Genomic DNA, 24,217 nt, shown 5'->3' with positions numbered 1-24,217 from the left:
GTGTGATTATAAATGTTTTAGATTAGGCAAAAAAAATTGGCTTTTTTTTTGTTAAATAAAAAGAAAAAAAAAAGCATTATTATTATCCTCTATGGTTCCATGCTTACTTACAGAACAATGTATCTATAGCAAGTGGAGAAATTTCATATGTGCATGCATTGAACAGAAGTGACCACTGGGGGCGCCGTGCATGGAAACTAACAATGGTTTCGTGAACTCCGGTGGTAAACAATGGATGGTTAATGGGCTAATAAATTTAGACCTCTGTCTCTGCAGATATGAGAATTTATACCCGGCATCGAAAATGATATCTATCATGCATAAAAGGCCTCCACCCCCTACCAAGACCATTGATATTGAGCTTTTCTTCCAAAACCCCTTTAAATTAAGATTTAGTCTTTCATCAATCCTCAGGAATGGCAAAATATAATTGTTAGCGAGGGCCTCTTCTTAAAGGCAAAGGTCTCTGTAAACAACAATGGTCCGTCAGTATTGGTTGATGAATGAGTGCAGGTAAAATATCGTTCTTTAGAATCCACTGCAGATAAACGTTCTTCATTTTCTAGATTGATGTTTCCCACAGCTGTAAAAAAAGAAATGACAAAAGTCACAGACAGGTATAGGTATGACACATAGGAGGGCTTATAGCTGAGCACGGCTGCTCAGTGGTTAGCACTGTACGGTGGCTCAGTGGTTAGCACTGTACGGTGGCTCAGTGGTTAGCACTGTACGGTGGCTCAGTGGTTAGCACTGTACGGTGGCTCAGTGGTTAGCACTGTACGGTGGCTCAGTGGTTAGCACTGTACGGTGGCTCAGTGGTTAGCACTGTACGGTGGCTCAGTGGTTAGCACTGTACGGTGGCTCAGTGGTTAGCACTGTTGCTTTACAGCGCTGGGGTCCTGGGTTCAAATCCCACCAAGAACAACATCTGCCAGGAGTTTGTATGATCTCCCATGTTTGCGTGGGTTTCCTCCATGTTCTCCGGTTTCCTCCCACACTCCAAAGACATACTGATAGGGAATCTAGATTGTGAGCCCCAATGGGGACAGAAATGATATCTGTAAAGCGCTGTGGAATATGATGGTGCTATACAAGTGAGTAAAATTATTTAAAAAAAAAATCTACCCATTGAGAGTTATTCGTCCCCTTACACATGCACTCTCAGTTCGGTTGTGCGTGTTTGTCTTTTTAATAAGAAAAAGGGAGTATGTCAGTTTATGCAGTGTTAAAATAAAAAAATCACGGTGGGCTGGAGACTTTTGTAAATCCCATCCATTGTGCTGGAATTGTAAGACACGGCGAAAATAAGCAGTGCCAAAAACTCAGCAAAAATGGGTTGTGGGAACTTAGAGGTTGTCCACATTGATGCTCTATCCTCAGGATAGGTCATCAATGTCTGATGGGCTGGCACTTGGCATCCCCGCCGATCTACTGTTATCGGTGCCAGTCTCTGCCATCTGAAAGAAGTGCTTCCTTGTGGAGCTTGGGCGTCTACTTGTAGTGGCCGCCGTGGGGTGCTACACGTCGGCCTCCTAATCAAGTCAGTAGGAGGCGATGTGCCCCGGTCACTATAAGTAGATGACCAAGCTCCACAAGTACGGTAAGTACTTCCAGCCGCCAGCACTGATAACCGCTGATCAGCGGGGATGCCGAGCGCAGGACCCCGGCCGATGACACTGGTGCCCTATCCAGGGCATCAGTGTAAAAGTAGCGGACAACCTCTTTAACCTAACACTCCATGGTGTCTCGGAACTTGACGTGGTAAAGACCTTGGCCATAAAACGTCTCTTTCCATGCCCTATGGCTATATTATAATAAACTGTACATTATAATACATGCAAGGCCATAGGACCCCCGAATCAATGGCTTCCTACCCGTGCACTCTGTTTGCTTGGTTTCTTCTCCTCGTCAGGAAGCGGGGGCATCGGATAGGGGTACTTTCTGCTAGAAGCGATGGATCCTGTAGATGAGGATGGAGACTTGGAGGGTGACAGTGTTCTGTAAGAAGAGGCACAGGATAAGCGGGGACATTACAGGATAACAATACCGGGTGACATTTATAGGGAGGAGTCCGCCATTCAGATGACTTTAGTTTCATTATGTGATCCAATATTTTTTTTTTTTTTTTTTTTTGGAGGGGGGGTTCTGGTCTCCTTACTCAAGTAGTTACGATAGTTGGTCATAGACCCTGCAGAATAATGGAGTCATTTGAACGTGGATATCCCCCAAATCTCCCAGAAATGTACAGGAAATTATTATTTTTTTTAAATGGAAAATCTATAAAAGCAAGCCTGGGTCGGTTGATAATGGTTATAACACCTTTTTCCTGTGCACCATTATCCCTGCGTATAATGCCTTCTGCTGCAGCAGCAACGGATGTAAAAAAAATTAATGCAAGGACCTAATGCAATGTTGTCTACAGTCTCAGATAAGATGGAGAAAAATAGATTCGATATTTACTGACATTGCTAGGAAGACTGGTCCTTGTGGCATGTAAGGGTATGAATTACAGCAGAATGAAAGGAGATGTTCAGCGGAGATGATCCATGTAGATGGCGATTGACTACAACCTTCTGTTTATTGTCATTGTGAATGCTGCCTATCTTGGCTCGCGCAGTACGAAACCCCGATGATTTTACCTGTCATTCAGCTTCAGTCAAGACCAGTGATTCCCAATCTTTACTGCTTTCTGAAGACCTCCTGCAGACTTCTGTCCGCCATGGTGCACCCTACTTCCATTCCTACCTTAAATAAGTTTGGTTTAGGGTTGGGAGTGTAAAGTATAGCTAGGCTCAGATTTGTTGGCTACCATTCAAGAGCAGGAAATTAGTCTATTTTTTACTGGGAAAAGCTACTGGAAACCCCCCCCCCCCCCCCCAAGAGCCCTGGTTGGCAAACATTCCTGTAAGCTGAAGAAATTAAGATTTTTTTTTTTCTATGAGCATTTCACAAATTTATATACATTCTAGTACAGAGAAAGACAAAACAAGAGAAATGGAGAAGCCATGGATGTGGAGCAAATGCAAGGAACTAAGCGTAGTCACTACCGCTATTGAGGGCACCGAAGCATCTGAAGATGCAGCATGTAAAGAAGTCTTCTCCATGCGCCACACCTGCCAATCCCTGGTCTCCAGTTACATCACCTACCAAATCTGCCCTAGGCCATTGTCATTGATCGACAAGAACGTTACGTAAACTAATCTTTCTGCAGCTGCTAAAGAAAACGTAAAATACATCACAGCCACAGAGAAGAACTAACATCTACAATGTCTAAAGCCACGAACAATGCCGATCGGTTTACCAGGAATACATGATGGTAACGGCGGCGGAGTCAAAAATGTGATGTTCTGGTGAACACTTTAACAATGTTACTGATCACTTGTTAGAAATATGGTTCTGCTAAACAGAATACTAGTCACTTGCTCATATAGTGAAATGTCGCTCTTCTTTGGGAAGATCACCCCCTAGTCTAGAACTATCCTTTATGGGGTGAGTTTCTATTTGGTCGATCACTGTTGGGTGATTCAGCCCCAAACCATACAATTCAAAATGGAATATTAAGTTTTGTAGGGGGTAAATTTATTGCTTTTTACCTTTCCAAACCACACGGACATCAACAATCCATATGAAAAATACGCCCTGGTGGACATGTGAGAATTCACTTGCATATCCCATATTTACCATACCCCTTTAGCAGAGGTTCAAAAGCAATTTGTCTTCCTGGGAATTCCAAACCAGCTAGAGACCCAACTGGTCTGTAGACATCACTTATAGTTGAGACTTTGGGAAACCCACAAAAATAAATAATTTTTTTCCATGACAAAAAAATTCATTCGATGTAGAAAAACAATGTGCATTCAAAGCAGTCTTAGCAAGGATACTCTATATGACCAGATATGAACAGCATGATACAAGCCTACATGCTGTGTAACATCTCTGCAATTCTGCTGTCCAAAGCAGGTGATTCTTAAAGAAGTTGCCCAACCTTATCCTCCTACTCCATTGTGTGGAGAGCAAGATTAGCCCAGAAAGAAAGCCCTAGTGCAAGTGTGAACATAGCCCAAGGAGGACTGTATAGTGTTAGTGGATTGTACAATATTTATAAACACTGCTCAAAAAAATAAAGGGAACACTAAAATCCCACATCCTAGATATCTCTGAATGAAATATTCCAGTTGCAAATTTTTATTCATTGCATAGTAGAATGTGTTCAGAACAATAAAACAACAATTATCAATGTAAATCACAACTAATATCCCACGGAGGTCTGGATTTGGAATGATACTCAAAATCAAAGTGGAAAATCAAATTTCAATCTGATCCAACATCAGTGGAAATGCCTCATGACAAGGAAAAGATGCTCAGTAGTGTGTGTGGCCTCCATGTGACTGTATGGTCTCCCTACAGTACAACGCCTGGGCATGCTCCTGGTGAGGCGACGGATGGTCTCCTGAGGGATCTCCTCCCAGACCTGGACTAAAGCATCCGCCAACACCTGGACAGTCTGTGGTGCAACGTGACATTGGTGGATGGAGTGAGACATGATGTCCCAGATGTGCTCAATCGGTTTCAGGTCTGGGGAACAGGCGGGCCAGTCCATAGCTTCATCTTGCAGGAATTGCTGACACACTCCAGCCACATGAGGTCTCGCATTGTCCTGCATTAGGAGGAACCCAGGGCCAACCGCACTAGCATATGGTCTCACAATGGGTCTGAGGATCTCATCTCGATACCTAATGGCAGTCAGGCTACCTCTGGCGAGCACATGGAGAGCTGTGTGGACCTCCAAAGAAATGCCACCCCACACCATTACTGATCCACTGCCAAACCAGTCATGTTGAAGGATGTTTCAGGCCGCACATCGCTCTCCACGGCGTCTCCAGACTCTGTCATGTCTGTCACATGTGCTCAGTGTGAACCTGCTTTCATCTGTGAAGAGCACAGGGCGCCAGTGGTGAATTTGCCAATCCTGGTGTTCTGTGGCAAATGCCAAGCTTCCTGCACGGTGTTGGGCTGTGAGCACATCCCCCATCTGTGGACGTCAGGCACGCAGACCATCCTCATGGAGTCGGTTTCTAACCGTTTGTGCAGACACATGCACATTTGTGGCCTGCTGGAGGTCATTTTGCAGTGCTCTGACAGTGCTCCTCCTGTTCCTCCTTGCATAAAGGCGGAGGTAGCGGTCCTGCTGCTGGGTTGTTGCCCTCCTACAGCCCCCTCCACGTCTCCTGGTGTACTGGCCTGTCTCCTGGTAGCGCCTCCAGCCTCTGGACACTACGCTGACAGACGCAGCAAACCTTGCCACAGCTCGCATTGCTGTGCCATCCTGGATGAGCTGCACTACCTGAGCCACTTGTGTGGGTTGTAGAGTCCGTCTCATGCTACCATGACTGTGAAAGCACAACCAACATTCAAAGGTGACCAAAACATCAGCCATAAAGCATTGGTACTGAGATGTGGTCTGTGGTCCCCACCTGCAGAGCCACTCCTTTATTGAGGTGTCTTGATAATTGCCAATAATTTCCACCTGTTGTCTATTCCATTTGCACAACAGCATGTAAAATTGATTGTCAATCAGTGTTGCTTCCTAAGTGGACAGTTTGATATGTATGTATGTATGTATGTATGTATGTATGTATGTATGTATATATATATATATATATATATATATATATATATATATTAGTGATGAGCGAGTGTAGTCATTGCTCGGGTGGTCTCCGAGCATTTGTTAGATTAAAGGTACCTTCACACTAAACGACGCTGCAGCGATCCAGACAACGATCCGGATCGCTGCAGCGTCGCTGTTTGGTCGCTGGAGAGCTGTCACACAGACCGCTCTCCAGCGACCAACGATGCCGGTAACCAGGGTAAACATCGGGTTACTAAGCGCAGGGCCGCGCTTAGTAACCCGATGTTTACCCTGGTTACCATCCTAAAAGTAAAAAAAACAAACGCTACATACTTACCTACCGCTGTCTGTCCCCGGCGCTTTGCTTCTCTGCTCTGGCTGTGAGCGCCGGGCAGCCGGAAAGCAGAGCGGTGACGTCACCGCTCTGCTTTCCGGCCGCTGTGCTCACAGCCAGAGCAGAGAAGCAGAGCGCCGGGGGACAGACAGCGGTAGGTAAGTATGTAGCGTTTGTTTTTTTTACTTTTAGGATGGTATCCAGGGTAAACATCGGGTTACTAAGCGCGGCCCTGCGCTTTGTAACCCGATGTTTACCCTGGTTACCAGCGAAGACATCGCTGAATCGGTGTCACACACGCCGATTCAGCGATGTCAGCGGGAGAGCCAACGACCAAAGAAAGGTCTGGCCCTCTAGCCCCGACCAACGACATCACAGCAGGATTCTGATCGCTGCTGCGTGTCAAACTAAACGATATCGCTAGCGAGGACGCTGCAACATCACGGATTGCTAGCGATATCGTTTAGTGTGAAGGTACCTTTAGTTTTCGTCGCCTCAGCTGCATGATTCACGGCTGCCAGATACGCTGAATACATGTGAGGAAAGCCTGTTTGTTAGGGAATCCCCACATGTATTCAGCCTGGCTAGCCGCAGTAAATCATGCAGCTGAGGCGAGGAAAACTAAATCTCTGAGCACTAGCAAATACTCGGAGACCACCGAGTGTATATATATATATATATATATATATATATATATATATATATAATGTACAGTACAGATCAAAAGTTTGGACACACCTAATTTAAAGATTTTTCTGTTTTTTCATGACTATGAAAATTGTAAATTCACACTGAAGGAATCAAAACTATGAATTAACACATGTGGAATTATATACTTAACAAAAAAGTGTGAAACAACTGAAATGATGTCTTATATTCTAGGTTCTTCAAAGTAGCCACCTTTTGCTTTGATGACTGCTTTGCACACTCCTGGCATTCTCTTGATGAGCTTCAAGAGGTAGTCACCGGAAATGGTTTTCACTTCACAGGTGTGCCCTGTCAGGTTTAATAATTTGGATTTCTTGCCTTATAAATGGGGTTGGGACCATCAGTTTTGTTGTGCAGAAGTCTGGTGGATACACAGCTGATAGTCCTACTGAATAGACTGTTAAAATTTCTATTATGGCAAGAAAAAAGAAGCTAAGAAAAACGAGTGGCCATCATTACTTTAAGAAATGAAGGTCAGTCAGTCTGAAAAATTGGGAAAACTTTGAAAGTGTCCCCAAGTGCGGTGGCAAAAACCTCAAGCGCTACAAAGAAACTAGCTGACATGAGGACCGCCCCAGGAAAGGAAGACCAAGAGTCACCTCTGCTTCTGAGGATAAGTTTATCCGAGTTACCAACCTCAGAAATCGCAGGTTAACAGCAGCTCAGATTAGAGACCAGGTCAATGCCATACAGAGTTCTAGCAGCAGACACATCTCTACAACAACTGTTAAGAGGAGACTTTGTGCAGCAGGCCTTCAAGGTAAAATAGCGGCTAGGAAACCACTGCTAAGGACAGGCAACAAGCAGAAGAGACTTGTTTGGGCTAAAGAACACAAGGAATGGAACAGTGGAAATCTGTGCTTTGGTCTGATGAGTCCAAATTTGAGATCTTTGGTTCCAACCACCATGTCTTTGTGTAACGCAGAAAAGGTGAACGGATGGACTCTACATGCCTGGTTCCCACCGTGAAGCATGGAGGAGGAGGTGTGATGGTGTGGGGGTGCTTTGCTGGTGACATTGTTGGGGATTTATTCAAAATTGAAGGCATACTCAGCCAGCAAGGCTACCACAGCATCTTGCAGTGGCATGCTATTCCATCCGGTTTGCGCTTAGTTGGACCATCATTTATTTTTCAACAGGACAATGACCCCAAATACACCTCCAGGCTGTGTAAGGGCTATTTGACCAAGAAGGAGAGTGATGGGGTGCTACCCCAGATGACCTGGCCTCAACAGTCACCAGACCTGAACCCAATCGAGATGGTTTGGGGTAAGCTGGACCACAGAGTGAAGACAAAAGGGCCAACAAGTGCTAAGCATCTCTGGGAACTCCATCAAGATTGTTGGAAGACCATTTCCGGTGACTACCTCTTGAAGCAAGAGAATGCCAAGAGTGTGTAAGTCTAAGTTCACATTAGCGTTGCGCCGCTGTTGCGTCGGCGACGCAGCGGCGACGCGCCCCTATGTTTAACATAGGGGACGCGTGCGTCTTTTTGGTTGCGTTTTTCGCCACGTGCGTCGTTTCCGACGCTGGCGTCGGACGCACGAAAACGCTACAAGTTGCATTTTCTGTGCGTCCGATTTTGGTCAAAAACGACGCACGCGTCGCAAAACGCGCGCGTTTTTGCGCGCGTTTGCGCGCGTTTTTCGATGCGTCGCGCGTTGCGTCGCCGACGCAGGGCGGCGCAACGCTAGTGTGAACGTACCCTAAAGCAGTCATGAAAGCAAAAGGTGGCTACTTTGAAGAACCTAGAATATAAGACATATTTTCAGTTGTTTCACACTTTTTGTTAAGTATATAATTCCACATGTGTTAATTCATAGCTTTGATGCCATCAGTGTGAATGTACAATTTTCATAGTTATGAAAATAGAGAAAAATCTTTAAATGAGAAGGTGTGTCCAAACTTTTGGTCTGTACTGTATATATATATATATATATATATATATATATATATATATATATATATACACAGTCATGGCCAAAAGTATTGACACCCCTGCAATTCTGTCAGATAATACTCATTTTCTTCCTGAAAATGATTGCAAACACAAATTATTTGATATTATTATCTTCATTTAATTTGTCTTAAATGAAAAAACACAAAAAGAATTGTCCTAAAGCCAAATTGGATATAATTCCACACCAAACATAAAAAAGGGGTGGACAAAAGTATTGGCACTGTTCGAAAAATCATGTGATGCTTCTCTAATTTGTGTAATTAACAGCACTTGTAACTTACCTGTGGCACCTAACAGGTGTTGGCAATAACTAAATCACACTTGCAGCCAGTTGACATGGATTAAAGTTGACCCAACCTCTGTCCTGTATCCTTGTGTGTACCACATTGAGCATGGAGAAAAGAAAGAAGACCAAAGAACTGTCTGAGGACTTGAGAAACCAAATTGTGAGGAAGCATGAGCAATCTCAAGGCTACAAGTCCATCTCCAAAGACCTGAATGTTCCTGTGTCTACCGTGCGCAGTGTCATCAAGAAGTTTGCAGCCCATGTCACTGTGGCTAACCTCCCTAGATGTGGACGGAAAAGAAAAATTGACAAGAGATTTCAACACAAGATTGTGCGGATGTTGGATAAAGAACCTCGACTAACATCTAAACAAGTTCAAGCTGCCCTGCAGTCCGAGGGTACAACAGTGTCAACCCGTACTATCCGTCGGCGTCTGAATGAAAAGGGACTGTATGGTAGGAGACTCAGGAAGACCCCACTTCTTACCCAGAGACATAAAAAAGCCAGGCTGGAGTTTGCCAAAACTTACCTGAAAAAGCCTAAAACGTTTTGGAAGAATGTTCTCTGGTCAGATGAGAGAAAAGTAGAGCTTTTTGGGCAAAGGCATCAACATAGAGTTTACAGGAGAAAAAAAGAGGCATTCAAAGAAAAGAACACGGTCCCTACAGTCAAACATGGCGGAGGTTCCCTGATGTTTTGGGGTTGCTTTGCTGCCTCTGGCACTGGACTGCTTGACCTTGTGCATGGCATATGAAGTCTGAAGACTACCAACAAATTTTGCAGCATAATGTAGGGCCCAGTGTGAGAAAGCTGGGTCTCCCTCAGAGGTCATGGGTCTTCCAGCAGGACAATGACCCAAAACACACTTCAAAAAGCACTAGAAAATGGTTTGAGAGAAAGCACTGGAGACTTCTAAGGTGACCAGCAATGAGTCCAGACCTGAATCCCATAGAACACCTGTGGAGAGATCTAAAATTGGAATTTTGGAGAAGGCACCCTTCAAATATCAGGGACCTGGAGCAGTTTGCCAAAGAAAAATGGTCCAAAATTCCAGCAGAGCATTGTAAGAAACTCATTGATGGTTACCGGAAGCGGTTGGTCGCAGTTATTTTGGCTAAAGGTTGTGCAACCAAATATTAGGCTGAGGGTGCCAATACTTTTGTCTGGGCCATTTTTGGAGTTTTGTGTGAAATGATCAATGTTTTGCTTTTTGCTTTATCCTCTTTTGGTTTTTTCATTTTAGACAAATTACGGCAAATGAAGATAATAATACCAAATAATTTGTGTTTGCAATCATCTTCAGGAAGAAACTGAGTATTATCTGACAGAATTGCAGGGGTGTCAATACTTTTGGCCATGACTGTATATACATATATATATATATATATATATATATATATATATATATATATATATATATATATATATATATATATATATATATGTGTATATATATATATATATACACGCACACACAATATAAATTGCACATGGAAGGAGGGAGAGCGCTGTTATCTTCAAGTTATTCATTTTGATGAACTGATGCAAGCTCAGTTTCAATGAGGTTTTTCTTTTTAAATAAACTGCCCAAAAATATTAATTAGAGCAAACAGGTGTAAACCCAATCTTACTAAATCACATCCGGAAACCATGTTCTTCATTTAATCCATAAATTACTAATGCAATTCATGGCAGGAGCCAACAATGTTTGTGATCCAGGAAATGCAAATAGAATTTTTTTTTCTCACAGCAATCCCTCTTTGTAAAAAGTTTAGTAACTCCTGTTAGTCACCAAAAATTCTCTGTGGTGTAAATCAGTCAATAGAAAGGAGGGAGGAGGGGGACGCAGCTGCAGTTTTCAATAAAATTGTGTGAGGATGGATGTGGGGGACAGATCTGATTGGCCTAAGGCACATTCTTCTGTTATTCTCCTGAACATATTTTTTTAATCCTTCCCCTTCTTATCCGGTTGTCAACGGCACAACAAAATGCAAACTAAATGCTCCAAAATTGTTTATGCACAATGTAGGTATGACTGGTCCTCTTTACTGATGTTGTAATATGGGTGGCATGGACATCTCACTGTTTACACCTTCGTCTTATTATGATTTAACAAATAAGTGAATCTTGCTCTGGATGGGGTTTAGTGCGCATGCACCTTAGGCAGCTGTTGTTTGTTCGCACATTCTGCTGACAGCTGTCTACCACTCCCCTGTAAAGATGAATGCTCGGCCCATATGGGCATTCATGTGTTGTCAATAGCAGGGGTGTCAAACTGCATTCCTCGAGGGCCACAAACCATGCGTGTTTTCAAGATTTCCTTAGCATTGCACAAGGTGCTGGAATCATTGTGTAGGTGATTAAATTATCACCTGTGCAGTACAAGGAAATCCTGAAAACATGACCTGTTTGCAGCCCTCAAGGAATGCAGTTTGACACCCCTGGTCAATAGGGACAGTTAAGTAGGCAGCTTAGAGACACCACTGGAGCAGGCTTATCTCTCAGGAGAAAATTCCAAACAAGCCCTTCTCCCCCTGATATCACCTGTTGGGGGAGAGTCGGAAGGCTCCCATACACATTAGATGGTCTGCTGAAATTCACGTTTTGGCTGACTTTTCTCTGTGTATTGGGTCTTAAGATGGATGTAAAGTTTGGAGAGAAGTCTGGCAAATTACAAACAAGCAGTTTTTCGACAACTGGTCGTTCATCCAACACTTTGAGGCTGATCTATAGTACTAGTTCAACGGAAACTAGCACCAAAATGTTCTCAAAGTCAATTTCATGGTCGTGAAGAGCATTTTGTCGCTGTAGATAATCATCTAATGCTCATGACACTATTTATCATTTGAGGAACATCAGATCCTGCATATAACATTTGAAAATGAAGAAGACTTACTACTTCTAGGATCAAGTAGAGCCGTGGTCTCCAACCTGATACTTTCCACCATGCCCTGACAGTTTCACAGCAGTGGGAGATCCACAGGTCGAAGATCAACGAAGCCGAGTACAAGTTGTATAAACTTACATCTAGGATTTCTGGCCCTCCTACTAGATATCTCATGCCATGCTTCTGAACCAGTGACGTATACATTGCAGTGAGTTGGATGATGGCTTCTCCAGGAAGAACATGCTTTTAATGTGAGATGTCTGCGGCCTCATGGATAGTATTCGACTTCTGAGAGCTATTAATGGTGAAGGGGTGGCATGCACTACACCCTTTATCAATAGCTTCAAGGACACAACATAGATAAGAGCACTATATCTATAATACAAAGCCAAACCAACAAGAAGCAAGAACATGTATGAAGGATATTTATCAAAAACTAGTGCCAAGGAGAAGCGGACAAGTGGCCTACAGCAATTAATCAGGATGCTGCTTTGTACTTCCAATGGCATAAGGAAAATCAGAGCTGGAATATGATTAATTGCTAGGGGTCATTTCTCCATTTTTTTCCTTCTGACCATTTTTGATGCACTTCCCCCAAGGTTCCTTTTCCAAATGAATTGTCATCTACTGAAAGAAAAATACATCCCCAAACGAAAAAAATCTATTTGAGATGTGGTTTCCACTAGGATCCTATGTGGATCGGAATAGTTTAAGTTAGGCTTGTTTTTGGTTACTAGTTCTATTTGGTGGTGGTGGGGATTTTTTTTTCTTCCTTATCTGATTCTTTGACCACCTGACTAGCGAGGTAGTTTTGGTGATCCCAAAGTAGGTTGGCATACGGGAAAGGTATTGTCCACCAAGTAGCTTGTAGAATACATTAAAGATGATGTCCATCCAAAAACTAGCTCCAGATAGGCTCTCTCTCAGGCTATGTTCACATTTTTTTATTCTATTGAATTCTTGATAAAATTGAAAAACAGCTGCGTGACCACCATTTCCTTCAAATTCCTCTGGAACAAAGCGTTTTGGATCTACATTCTAGCAGTCAGTGGTGGTCCCAGTACTGGAGATCCCAGTAATTATCCATTTATCACCGATCCTACAGATAGGAGATACATTTTGTTTTGTGGGATATCCAGTTTTGAAAGAACATATCTCCACCTAGATAATTTTACCAATAATAAGAATTTGAGCAATTTATGCATTTGTCTAAGGTGACAAAGAAAACATTGATGGGAATTGGTTCTATCAATTGGTTAGTTTTTTGGATTAATCAAAGGAACAATTTTTCTCTGGTATTGGTTGCAGGGAGTTTAACCACTGAGACCCCCAGTGATACCAAGGACGAGATTGTGGAATCCAGGATCTGGGCTCTGCAAAGCCCTACCTTAAATTTGAGAAGGTCTGCATGCTCCATTCATTGCTTATGGGACTGCCAGAGAAGTCCGAGTACAGCGCTCAGCTATTTCTGATAGTTGCATAGATGAAGGTAGCGGAGATCGAGCCTGCGCACCTTTGCTCCCTTCAGGACTGGGTTCTGTAAAGTCTGGTCCCTGCATTCCAGAGTCCCACTCTTGGGATCACTGAGGGTCCCAGTGGTCGAACTCCCTGTGATCAGTAATTTATCCGCCATCCTTTAGTTAGGATACTCTTTAAAAATACGTTTTTGGGAATCCGTTTTTTTTTGGAGAAGGGTGCTCAGCAATAAGGCGGTTACAGTCTCACTGGTGGGACCCCAGTACCAGCTGTAGTCTGTGGGAGAATCGGTAACAATTGGGTCGATCGGCAATTTGTGAAATTGACGGACACGTTGGGTCGTCCAAAGCAAGAGACACTTTTTATAGCTGCTCTGTCTTTTATCTTTTGGATAAGGGTCCCGATTCTAATAACTTAGAATTCACCTATAGCAGAAATTAAAAGTAAATTTTCTAAACTTAACATCCATGTCCATGTCTGATACTTGTACCGCTTTAGGGACAGAATATCATGGTGGTGGACTATTGGACTGTCAGCAATAGCCCTGTTTTTAGATTCCTCCTTTTCTTATTCTTGAAACTAAAGATTGTAAAAAAAAAACCATGGCTGAAATTTGAAACAGCTGAGCGGCAAGAGTGGCGCTGTTTCTAGAACAAGGCAGCCATTTTTTATGATCTCATACAACCCTGGTATTCTTACGTATGGGTGTTTGGACGGACACATCCTTTAATAAATGCCCACAGCTCTTTGTACCATATACATTTTTCATTTAAGGGGATTGTTTTCTCCTTTAAGACAATAAGGTATATACACTCACACTACCAGATATATACATAATCAAACAAGTGCACACATGCACGGTACAACCGTATATGTACGCTGTATGTAGGTATGTATATATGCCAAGCTCCACCACAGCGATATACCGCCACATCGCTCTACGTGTAATAAAGCGTTCCGTTCCGTAATACCTAATGTACGGTCCTTCTGTGTTTTTATTCACATCTTCTACCCATATAGCTACATAATGTTGTCTTTTGTACCAGGGGTTAAAATACCTGCAGAAAAGTGATAGGAGGAACAGGAGAACAGAGAAAGCAGAATATACACTCTGAAAAAAATACAACACGATCACAGAAAGAAAAGTGAGAATGGGAACAAAAAGGAGGAGAGAGGTAAGCAAGCAATGAGTATAGGTACTAGATCAGCGTGCGAGGGGAAATCATATATAATAAGAAAGTACTGCCACATTTAATGTATATGTCCTTCACTATACAGAGCAGAGTTCATATATTTTTTTGTTTATTTTTCTTAAAAAAAAACAACAAAACAGCGCCACTCCTGTATAATGGCTGTGTTTGGTATTACAGCTTATTCCCATAGAAGTCAAAATCTGCAGTACCAGACAGACATGGACACGATAGGAGCTGTTTGCTGGAAAAAAAAATCTTTCAACCTCATAAAACCTTGAAAGAAAAAGAAAACACAACAGGCCTCATTTATTACAACTAAAAGAAAACTCATTGTTGCTGGTAGCAACTAGGGATGAGCGAGCGTGCTGGGATCATGTGTTATCTGAGAACAAAACTCTATTCAAATAAACACTGAGCTATGACTGGTTTCTATGGGCAATAAAGACAGTTTTAGGCCATGTTCACACAGTGCGTTTTTTACCGCGGAAACGCAGCGGTTTTGCCGCTGCGGTTCCGCGGCTGTTTTCCATGCAGGGTACAGTACACTGTACCCTATGGAAAACAGGACCCACTGTGCACATGGTCCTGAATTGAAAAAAAAAAACCGCACTGATTAGCTGCGGTAAAAAAGAAGTACCATGTCACTTCTTTTTGTAAAACAGCAGCGATTCTGCACCCATAGACCTCCATTGTGAGGTCAAACCCGCAGTAAAACCCGCAGATCAAAAATAGATCTGCGGGTTTTATTGCGGTTCGTGGTGCAGAACCGCTGCAGCAGGAAGTGCGGGGAAGCGGGCGGAAGTGCGTGGGTGGAGTGTGGCTGCCCCGATCCCACCCCCCCATGCTCCGATGCCCCTCCCCCGTGCTCCGATGTCACCCCCCCCGTGCTCCGATGCCCCCCCCGTGCTCCGATGCCCCCCCCGTGCCCTAATCTCCCCCCCTTATACTTACCCGGCCTCCCGGTGTCCGTCCGGCCGTCTTCTCCCTGGGCGCCGCCATCTTGCAAAATGGCGGGCGCATGCGCAGTGCGCCCGCCGAATCTGCCGGCCGGCAGATTCGTTACAAAGTGCATTTTGATCACTGAGATATAACCTATCTCAGTGATCAAAATAAAAAAAATAGTAAATGACCCCCCCCCCCCCCCCTTTGTCACCCCCATAGGTAGGGACAATAAAAAAAAATAAAGAATTTTTTTTTTTTTTTTCACTAAGGTTAGAATAGGGGTAGGGTTAGGGGTAGGGTTAGGGTATTTTCAGCCATTTTAACCCTAAAAAAATTCCTAGAAAACACACAGACTCTGGCTAGAAAACTGCATCAAAAAACGCATCAAAAAAGGACCAAAAAAAGGACCTGCGTTTTCTGCCAAGAGCTGCAGTTTTTTTAAAAAACAGTCCTGAAAAAAAAAGGATGGAAATCAGGAACGTGTGAACATACCCTTAATAAATGAGGCATGAAACGGTAGACCTCTTTTACCAAGACTCACTTCGTTGTCCGTAGCAACCAATCAGAGGTCTGCTTTCATTTCTTAATCTGCTCTGAACAAATGAAAGCTATTCTCTGTTTGGTTGCTATGGGCTACAACTACAGCAGAGGCCTACACTTACTATTAGACAGCAGAGCCCAACACATTTTTTTTCACCATCAGTGTTCAACAAAACCAAGATGTCAAAGGCAAAGATTTAAGAAAATTGTTTAACAAAATGGTCTTTGTTGTTCGTAGCTACCAATCACAGAGCAACTTACATTTTTCAAGAGCACTATAAGAAATGAAAGCTGTGCTTTATTGGTTGCTATAAGCAGTGGCGTAACAACAAAGTTATGGGCCCCGGTGCGAACTTCCAAATGGGGCCCCCCCCTGCCATACAACTCAATGTAACCCCCATAGAATACAACGCAGCCCCCTAATAGTATAATGCAGCCCCTCCATACAGGGGCAGTGAGAAAGACACGAGCAAATGGTGACGAGGGGGCAGGGGAGAGGGCACAAGGGTAACATAGGGGGGCTAGGGAGCAAGGAAGACAGGCACAAGGGGACACATGGGGGCTAGGAGGCAGGGGAGAAGGTTACAAGGGGACTAGTGGGCAAGGGAGACTGACAGAAAAGGACAAGGGAGACTGACAAGGGGACTAGTGGGCAAGGGAGCCTGACACAAGGGGCACACAGGGACAAGTGGGCAAGGGATACAAGCACAAGGGGACACAGGGACAAGTGGGAAAGGGAGACTGACACACAGGGACTAGTGGGCAAGGGAGACTGACACAAGCGGATAAAGGAGACAGGCACATGGGGACACACAGGGACTAATGGGCAAGGGAGACTGGCACACGGGGACAAGGGACACAAGCATAAGGGGACAAGGGAGACAGGCTCAAGGGGACACACAGGCCCCTGACCTGCCAGAGCCGCTTGCAGCGGCGACCGCTGCGACTGTGGTAATTACGCCCCTGCCTCACACACACACTACAGATATCACACACATACACACACACACACACACACATACTACAGATATCACACACACACACATACTACAGATATCACACACACACATACTACAGATATCACTCACACATACACACACCACAGATATCACACACACACATACTACAGATATCACACACACACATACCACAGATATCACACACACACATACTACAGATATCACACACACTACAGATATCACACACACACACACATACTACAGATATCACACACACTACAGATATCACACACACACATACTACAGATATCACACACACACATACTACAGATATCACACACACACTACAGATATCACATACACACACACATACTACAGATATCACACACACACATACCACAGATATCACACACACACATACTACAGATATCACACACACTACAGATATCACACACACACATACTACAGATATCACACACACACACACGATACCAGCTCATATACACAACTCACAATCTCCTCTCTGGTACAGGGGTGGCTGATGTAAATCGGCTGCAGCTCCGCAGCTCCTCAGCTTCTCCTGACTAAAGCGGCTCCGTCCCGCACCTCCCCCCCCCTGCTCTCACCTTCTGTCTCGGGGCTGCAGAGCAGAAGCTGACAGTCTCACCATGATGACTGGAGCTGCTTCCTGTCTCTCACGTGCCCCGGCTGCCCCCTCCCCCTAGATACGCCTCGGACTGTTGCCGTTCCTCCTGCACTGATTCCTCCTGCACTGCAACATGGTGTTGGGTGCCTCTGACCTGCCGGGCCCCCTCACTGGCGACCGCGGTAGTTACGCCCCTGGCTATGAGCAGGGCCGCCATCAGGGCATTACCGTCCTTACTGGCATATGGAGCCCGATGACTTTTCTTCTGCTCACCGGGCCCCAGCGGCAGGATTCTGCCGCTTCTGTAACTGCCCGTGCGTCCTCAGACACACGATCAGTTAAAATCTGTTATTGTGCAGGAGATTCTTCCCACACAGCAACAGTTAACTGCCGCCAGCCAATCACAGGCTGGCAGCTGACGTCAGCGTGCCCATCGCCGAAGTATGACGTCACTGTCATACCCCGGAAAAACGCTTCGCACCTCAGCGGAATCGGAGAGGAGGACACCGCTGAACCTTGTCCAGGTAAGGAGCACCTTTTTTTTTGGAAAGCTGCAATATGAGGGTGCATTATACCGCTATGTGGGTGCATTATACTATGGGGTGCATTATACTATGAGGGCGCATCTATATATATAATTGTCTAAGGGTTTTTCCGTCTGTCTGTCTGTCTGTCCTGGAAATCCCGGCTCTCTGATTGGTCGAGGCCGCCAGGCCTCGACCAATCAGAGACCGGCACAGCATCGACGTAGAAATCCCGCGTCTCTGATTGGTCGAGGCCGCCAGGCCTCGACCAATCAGCAACGGGCACAGCGACGATGATGTCATAAAGGACGTAGACATCCCGCGCCTCTGATTGGTCGAGGCCGCCAGGCCTCGACCAATCAGCAACGGGCACAGCGACGATGATGTCATAATGGTTGCCATGGCGACGATGATGTCATAAAGGTTGCCTCGACCAATCAGCGACGGGCACAGTCTGCCGCGAATTCTGGAATCATCATTGTCCATATATTACAGGGACATGCATATTCTAGAATACCCGATGCGTTAGAATCGGGCCACAATCTAGTTATACTATATATGACAAGAGGGTGCATTATACTATATATGACAAGGGGGTGCATTATACTATGGGGGTGCATTATACCATTATGGGGCTGCATTATACCACTATGGGGGTGCATTATACTATATATGACAAGGGGATGCATTATACTATGGGGGTGCATTATACTACTGTATATATGACAAGGGGGTGCATTATACTATGGGGGTGCATTATACCAACTTGGGAGTGCATTATACTACTTTACTAGATTGTGGCCCGATTCTAACGCAACCAATCAGAGAGCCGGGATTTCCAGGACAGACAGACAGACAGACAGAAAGACAGACAGACGGAAAAACCCTTAGACAATTATATATATAGACTAGATTGTGGCCCGATTCTAACGCATCGGGTATTCTAGAATATGCATGTCCCTGTAATATATGGACAATGATGATTCCAGAATTCGCGGCAGACTGTGCCCGTCGCTGATTGGTCGAGGCAACCTTTATGACATCATCGTCGCCATGGCAACCATTATGACATCATCGTCGCTGTGCCCGTTGCTGATTGGTCGAGGCCTGGCGGCCTCGACCAATCAGAGGCGCGGGATGTCTACGTCCTTTATGACATCATCGTCGCTGTGCCCGTTGCTGATTGGTCGAGGCCTGGCGGCCTCGACCAATCAGAGACGCGGGATTTCTACGTCGATGCTGTGCCGGTCTCTGATTGGTCGAGGCCTGGCGGCCTCGACTAATCAGAGAGCCGGGATTTCCAGGACAGACAGACACAGACACAGACAGACAGACGGAAAAACCCTTAGACAATTATATATATAGATGGGGATACATTATACCGCTATGGGGGTGCATTATACCACTATAGCGCTGCATTATACTGCTATGGGGTGCATTATACTGCTATGGGGGTGCATTATACTACCATAGAGGTGCATTATACTACTACTGCTTTTTGGAAGTGCATTGAACAGCAAATTGGATTGCTGCTGAGGGGAAAGAGAAAAAAAAAATCTCTTTAAATCTTCAGTTTAGCGAGTGTGAACGAGCTGAGTGTGACCTGAGCATAACTGTGAACGGCGGTAAGTGTGACTTGTGATTCAGTGACTTTGGATTCATGGAGTTTCCAAGGGAGGAATTACTGAATTGCTATCTGTATTTTATTAATACTTTGCATTTATTTTTTACTTAACGGTTCTGTCTGGTGCAATCCCTATTAGGAAATGTGCTCCACTATTGCTAATGCCATCCAGTGCACATCTTGCCACATGTATGCAATCCTTAAGCAGCCGATCGAGGGTGCATACTGCTGTGCGAGATGTGAGCACGTTGTGCATTTGGAAGCCCAGATTCTGGATCTAAATGTACAGCTGGAAACACTGAGATCCATAGACAATATGGAGAGGAGTCTTCTGCTCACTGAGCAGACGCTCAATGGGATAGATGAGGCGGGGGATGGTAGGATGGAGCTGCAGGACTGTGAAGTAGCAAGCTGGGTGACAGAAGGCCGGGTAGAGGGAAGAGTGCCAGGGAGGCTAGTCCTGATCTGGCACACCCCAATAAGTTTGCTAAGTTGGCAGATGAGGGGGGTGCCAGTACAGGGGTAGCACTGCTGCAGCAAGGCATGTCCTCTGAAAGCCGGAGGAGTGACTGCTCTAGTAAGGAGGGAAATAGGAGAGCACGGCAGGCCAGACAGGTGCTGGTAGTGGGGGACTCAATTATTAGGGGAACAGATAGGGCAATCTGTCACAAAGACAGGGATCGTCGAACGGTGTGCTGCCTACCTGGCGCTCGAGTCCTACACATCGCTGATCGGGTGGACAGATTACTGGGAGGGGCTGGTGAGGACCCAGCGGTCATGGTGCACATTGGCACAAATGACAAAGTTAGAGGTAGGTGGAAGGTCCTTAAAGATGATTTCAGGGAATTAGGCTGCAAGCTGAAAGCAAGGACCTCCAACGTGGTATTTTCCGAAATACTGCCTGTACCACGTGCCACGCCAGAGAGGCAATGGGAGATTAGGGAGGTTAATAAGTGGCTCAAGAACTGGTGTAGGAAGGAGGGGTTTGGGTTCCTGCAGAACTGGGCCAACTTCTCAGTTGGCTACAGGCTCTACGCTAGGGACGGGCTGCACCTCAATGGGGAAGGTGAAGCTGTGTTGGGGGAGAAAATGGCTAGAAGGTTGGAGGAGAGTTTAAACTAGGGATTGGGGGGGGGGAGGGTATTCATTTTATAGGAGGGGAAGATAGTGCAGATAGAGACCTTGGCACAAATAAGGAAGGTTGGGGTGGCGGTGGCATGGGGGGTGGCATTAGAACAGTTAATAATTTAAGAAAGAATAGAGGTACAGAGAGGAACATCAAGTGCATGTATACTAATGTATACAAAATGGACGAATTAGAATTAATGTTGTTGGAGCATAATTATGACATGGTGGGGATATCTGAAACATGACTGGATGAGAGCCATGACTGGGCTGTTAACTTACAGGGTTATAGCCTGTTAAGAAATGACTGTACAGATAAGCGAGGGGGTGGGGTGTGTCTATATGTAAAATCGTCCTTAAAACCCATCCTGCGTGATAATATAGGTGAATTTAATGAAAATGTAGAGTCCCTGTGGGTGGAGATAAGGGGAGGGGGAAAAAATAATAAATTACTGATAGGGGTTTGTTATAAATCTCCAAAAATAATGGAAGCAATGGAGAATATCCTTGTAAAGCAAATAGATGAAGCTGCGACTCAAGGAGAAGTCATTATTATGGGGGACTTCAACTACCCTGAAATAGATTGGGGAACAGAAACCTGCAGTTTCAGCAAAGGTAATCGGTGTCTGACAACTATGAGAGACAATTACCTTTCACAACTGGTTCAGGACCCAACAAGAAGGGGGGCACTGCTAGACTTAATATTAACCAACAGGCCAGACCGCATAGCAAATATAAGGGTCGGGGTCACTTGGAAAATAGTGATCACAAAATAATAAGTTTTTATATATCCTTTAATAAGATGTGTAGTAGAGGGGTTACAAGGACACTAAACTTCAGGAGGGCAAATTTCCAACGGATGAGAGAGGATCTTGGTGCAATTAACTGGGACGATATCCTGAGATATAAAAATACACAAAGAAAATGGGAGACATTTATTAGCATCCTGGATAGGACCTGTGCACAGTATATACCGTATTGGAATAAACATACCAGAAATACGAGGAAACCAATATGGCTAAATAGAGCTGTAAGGTGCGCAATAAGTGACAAAAAGAAAGCATTTAGAGAATTAAAGGAAGTAGGTAGTGATGAGGCATTAAATAAATACAGAAAATTAAATAAATTCTGTAAAAAGCAAATCAACGCAGCAAAGATTGAGACAGAGAGACTCATTGCCAGAGAGAGTAAAAATAATCCCAAAATATTCTTTAACTACGTAAATAGTAAGAAACTAAAAAATGATAGTGTTGGCTGTTGTGAATTCTGTGGCCAAGCTCCCTCCTGTGGTCGTGAGTGGTACTTCGGCTGGTTCTGTCTATGAGCTTCCTTTGGTGGATGAGAGTGGTACTGCGGCTTCTGAGTTTCCTTTCTCAGGTGATGAGGTTAAGTCGTTAGGTGCTGCTCTATTTAACTCCACCTGGTGCTTTGATCCTGGCCTCCAGTCAATGTTCTAGTATTGGTCTTGCTTCCTCCTGGATCGTTCCTGTGGCCTGTCTATCCTGCATAAGCTAAGTTCTGCTTGTGTTACTTTTGTTTGCTATTTTTTCTGTCCAGCTTGCTATATTGGTTTTTCTTGCTTGCTGGAAGCTCTGAGACGCAGAGGGAGCACCTCCGTACCGTTAGTCGGTGCGGAGGGTCTTTTTGCCCCTCTGCGTGGTTGTTTGTAGGTTTTTGTGTTGACCGCAAAGCTATCTTTCCTATCCTCGGTCTATTCAGTAAGTCGGGCCTCACTTTGCTAAATCTATTTCATCTCTGTGTTTGTATTTTCATCTTTACTCACAGTCATTATATGTGGGGGCTGCCTTTTCCTTTGGGGAATTTCTCTGAGGCAAGGTAGGCTTATTTTTCTATCTTCAGGGCTAGTTAGTTTCTCAGGCTGTGCCGAGTTGCATAGGGAGCGTTAGGCGCAATCCACGGCTACCCCTAGTGTGGTGTGATAGGATTAGGGATTGCGGTCAGCAGAGTTCCCACGTCTCAGAGCTCGTCCTATGTTTTTGGTAATTGTCAGGTCACTTTGTGTGCTCTGAACTTCATGGTCCATTGTGGTTCTGAATTACCTGTTCATAACAGTACTGGAGGCCCAAAGTACTAATGCTTCTCAATAGAGGGAAAAGAGAAGTTCTGAGACCATTTTTTTTTCTTTGCACTGTGTTCTGTCTTTCTTTTCCCCTTTACATCAGGGTGGTTCAGAACACATGTGTGGACATGGACATTCAGGGTCTGTCCTCTTTGATGGATAATCTCACTATAAGAGTACAGAACATTCAAGATTTAGTGGTTCAGAATCCTATGTTGGAACCTAAAATTCCTATTCCTGAGTTATTTTCTGGAGATAGAGCTAAGTTTTTGAATTTTAAAAATAATTGTAAACTATTTCTGGCTTTGAAACCCCGCTCCTCTGGTGACCCAGTTCAACAAGTTAAGATCATTATTTCTTTATTACGTGGCGACCCTCAAGACTGGGCATTTTCCCTTGCGCCAGGAGATCCTGCATTATGTAATATTGATGCGTTTTTTCTGGCGCTCGGATTGCTGTACGACGAACCTAATTCAGTGGATCAGGCAGAGAAAAATTTGCTGGCTCTGTGTCAGGATGAGATAGAGATTTATTGTCAGAAGTTTAGAAAGTGGTCCGTGCTCACTCAATGGAATGAATGTGCGCTGGCAGCTATTTTCAGAAATGGTCTCTCTGAAGCCCTTAAGGATGTCATGGTGGGATTTCCTATGCCTGCTGGTCTGAATGAGTCTATGTCTTTGGCCATTCAGATCGGTCGACGCTTGCGTGAGCATAAATCTGTGCACCTTTTGGCGGTATTATCTGAGCATAAACCTGAGCCTATGCAGTGCGATAAGACTTTGACCAGAGCTGAAAGGCAAGAACACAGACGTCAGAATGGGCTGTGTTTCTACTGTGGTGATTCCACTCATGCTATCTCCGATTGTCCTAAGCGCACTAAGCGGTTCGCTAGGTCCGCCACCATTGGTACGGTACAGTCGAAATTTCTTTTGTCCGTTACTTTGATCTGCTCTTTGTCTTCCTATTCTGTCATGGCATTTGTGGATTCAGGCGCTGCCCTGAATTTGATGGACTTGGCGTTTGCTAGGCGCTGTGGGTTTGTCTTGGAGCCCTTGCAGTGTCTTATTCCATTGAGAGGAATTGATGCTATGCCTTTGGCCAAGAATAAGCCTCAGTATTGGACCCAGCTGACCATGTGCATGGCTCCTGCGCACCAGGAGGATATTCGCTTTCTGGTGTTGCATAATCTGCATGATGTGGTCGTGTTGGGGTTGCCATGGCTACAAGTCCATAACCCAGTATTAGATTGGAAATCAATGTCTGTGTCCAGCTGGGGTTGTTAGGGGGTACATGGTGATGTT

General features: G+C 44.7%; 1 protein-coding gene across 7 annotated transcripts in view; it reads right to left on the bottom strand.

Annotated features, from left to right (window-relative positions):
• The window catches only part of ADAM22 (ADAM metallopeptidase domain 22), a 274,548-nt gene that overhangs the window by 2,548 nt on the left and 247,783 nt on the right, over positions 1 to 24,217 (bottom strand). For 4 of the 7 annotated variants that reach the window (XM_069729469.1, XM_069729473.1, XM_069729475.1 and 1 more), the window contains 3 exons: positions 14,255 to 14,341; positions 1,875 to 1,998; positions 1 to 583 (listed from right to left, as the gene is read on the bottom strand). The exon at positions 1 to 583 is cut by the window's left edge and continues 2,548 nt beyond it. In XM_069729469.1, coding sequence (XP_069585570.1) covers positions 563 to 583; positions 1,875 to 1,998; positions 14,255 to 14,341 — 232 coding nt within the window. In that variant the 3' untranslated portion in view covers positions 1 to 562. The remainder of the gene's footprint in view (positions 584 to 1,874; positions 1,999 to 14,254; positions 14,342 to 24,217) is intronic. The other 3 variants (XM_069729471.1, XM_069729474.1, XM_069729476.1) reach the window with 1 other exon arrangement.

The sequence above is a fragment of the Ranitomeya imitator genome, chromosome 6 (genome assembly GCF_032444005.1).
Source record: "Ranitomeya imitator isolate aRanImi1 chromosome 6, aRanImi1.pri, whole genome shotgun sequence".
NCBI lineage: Eukaryota > Metazoa > Chordata > Amphibia > Anura > Dendrobatidae > Ranitomeya > Ranitomeya imitator.
This window is presented reverse-complemented; position numbering and strand designations above follow the sequence as displayed.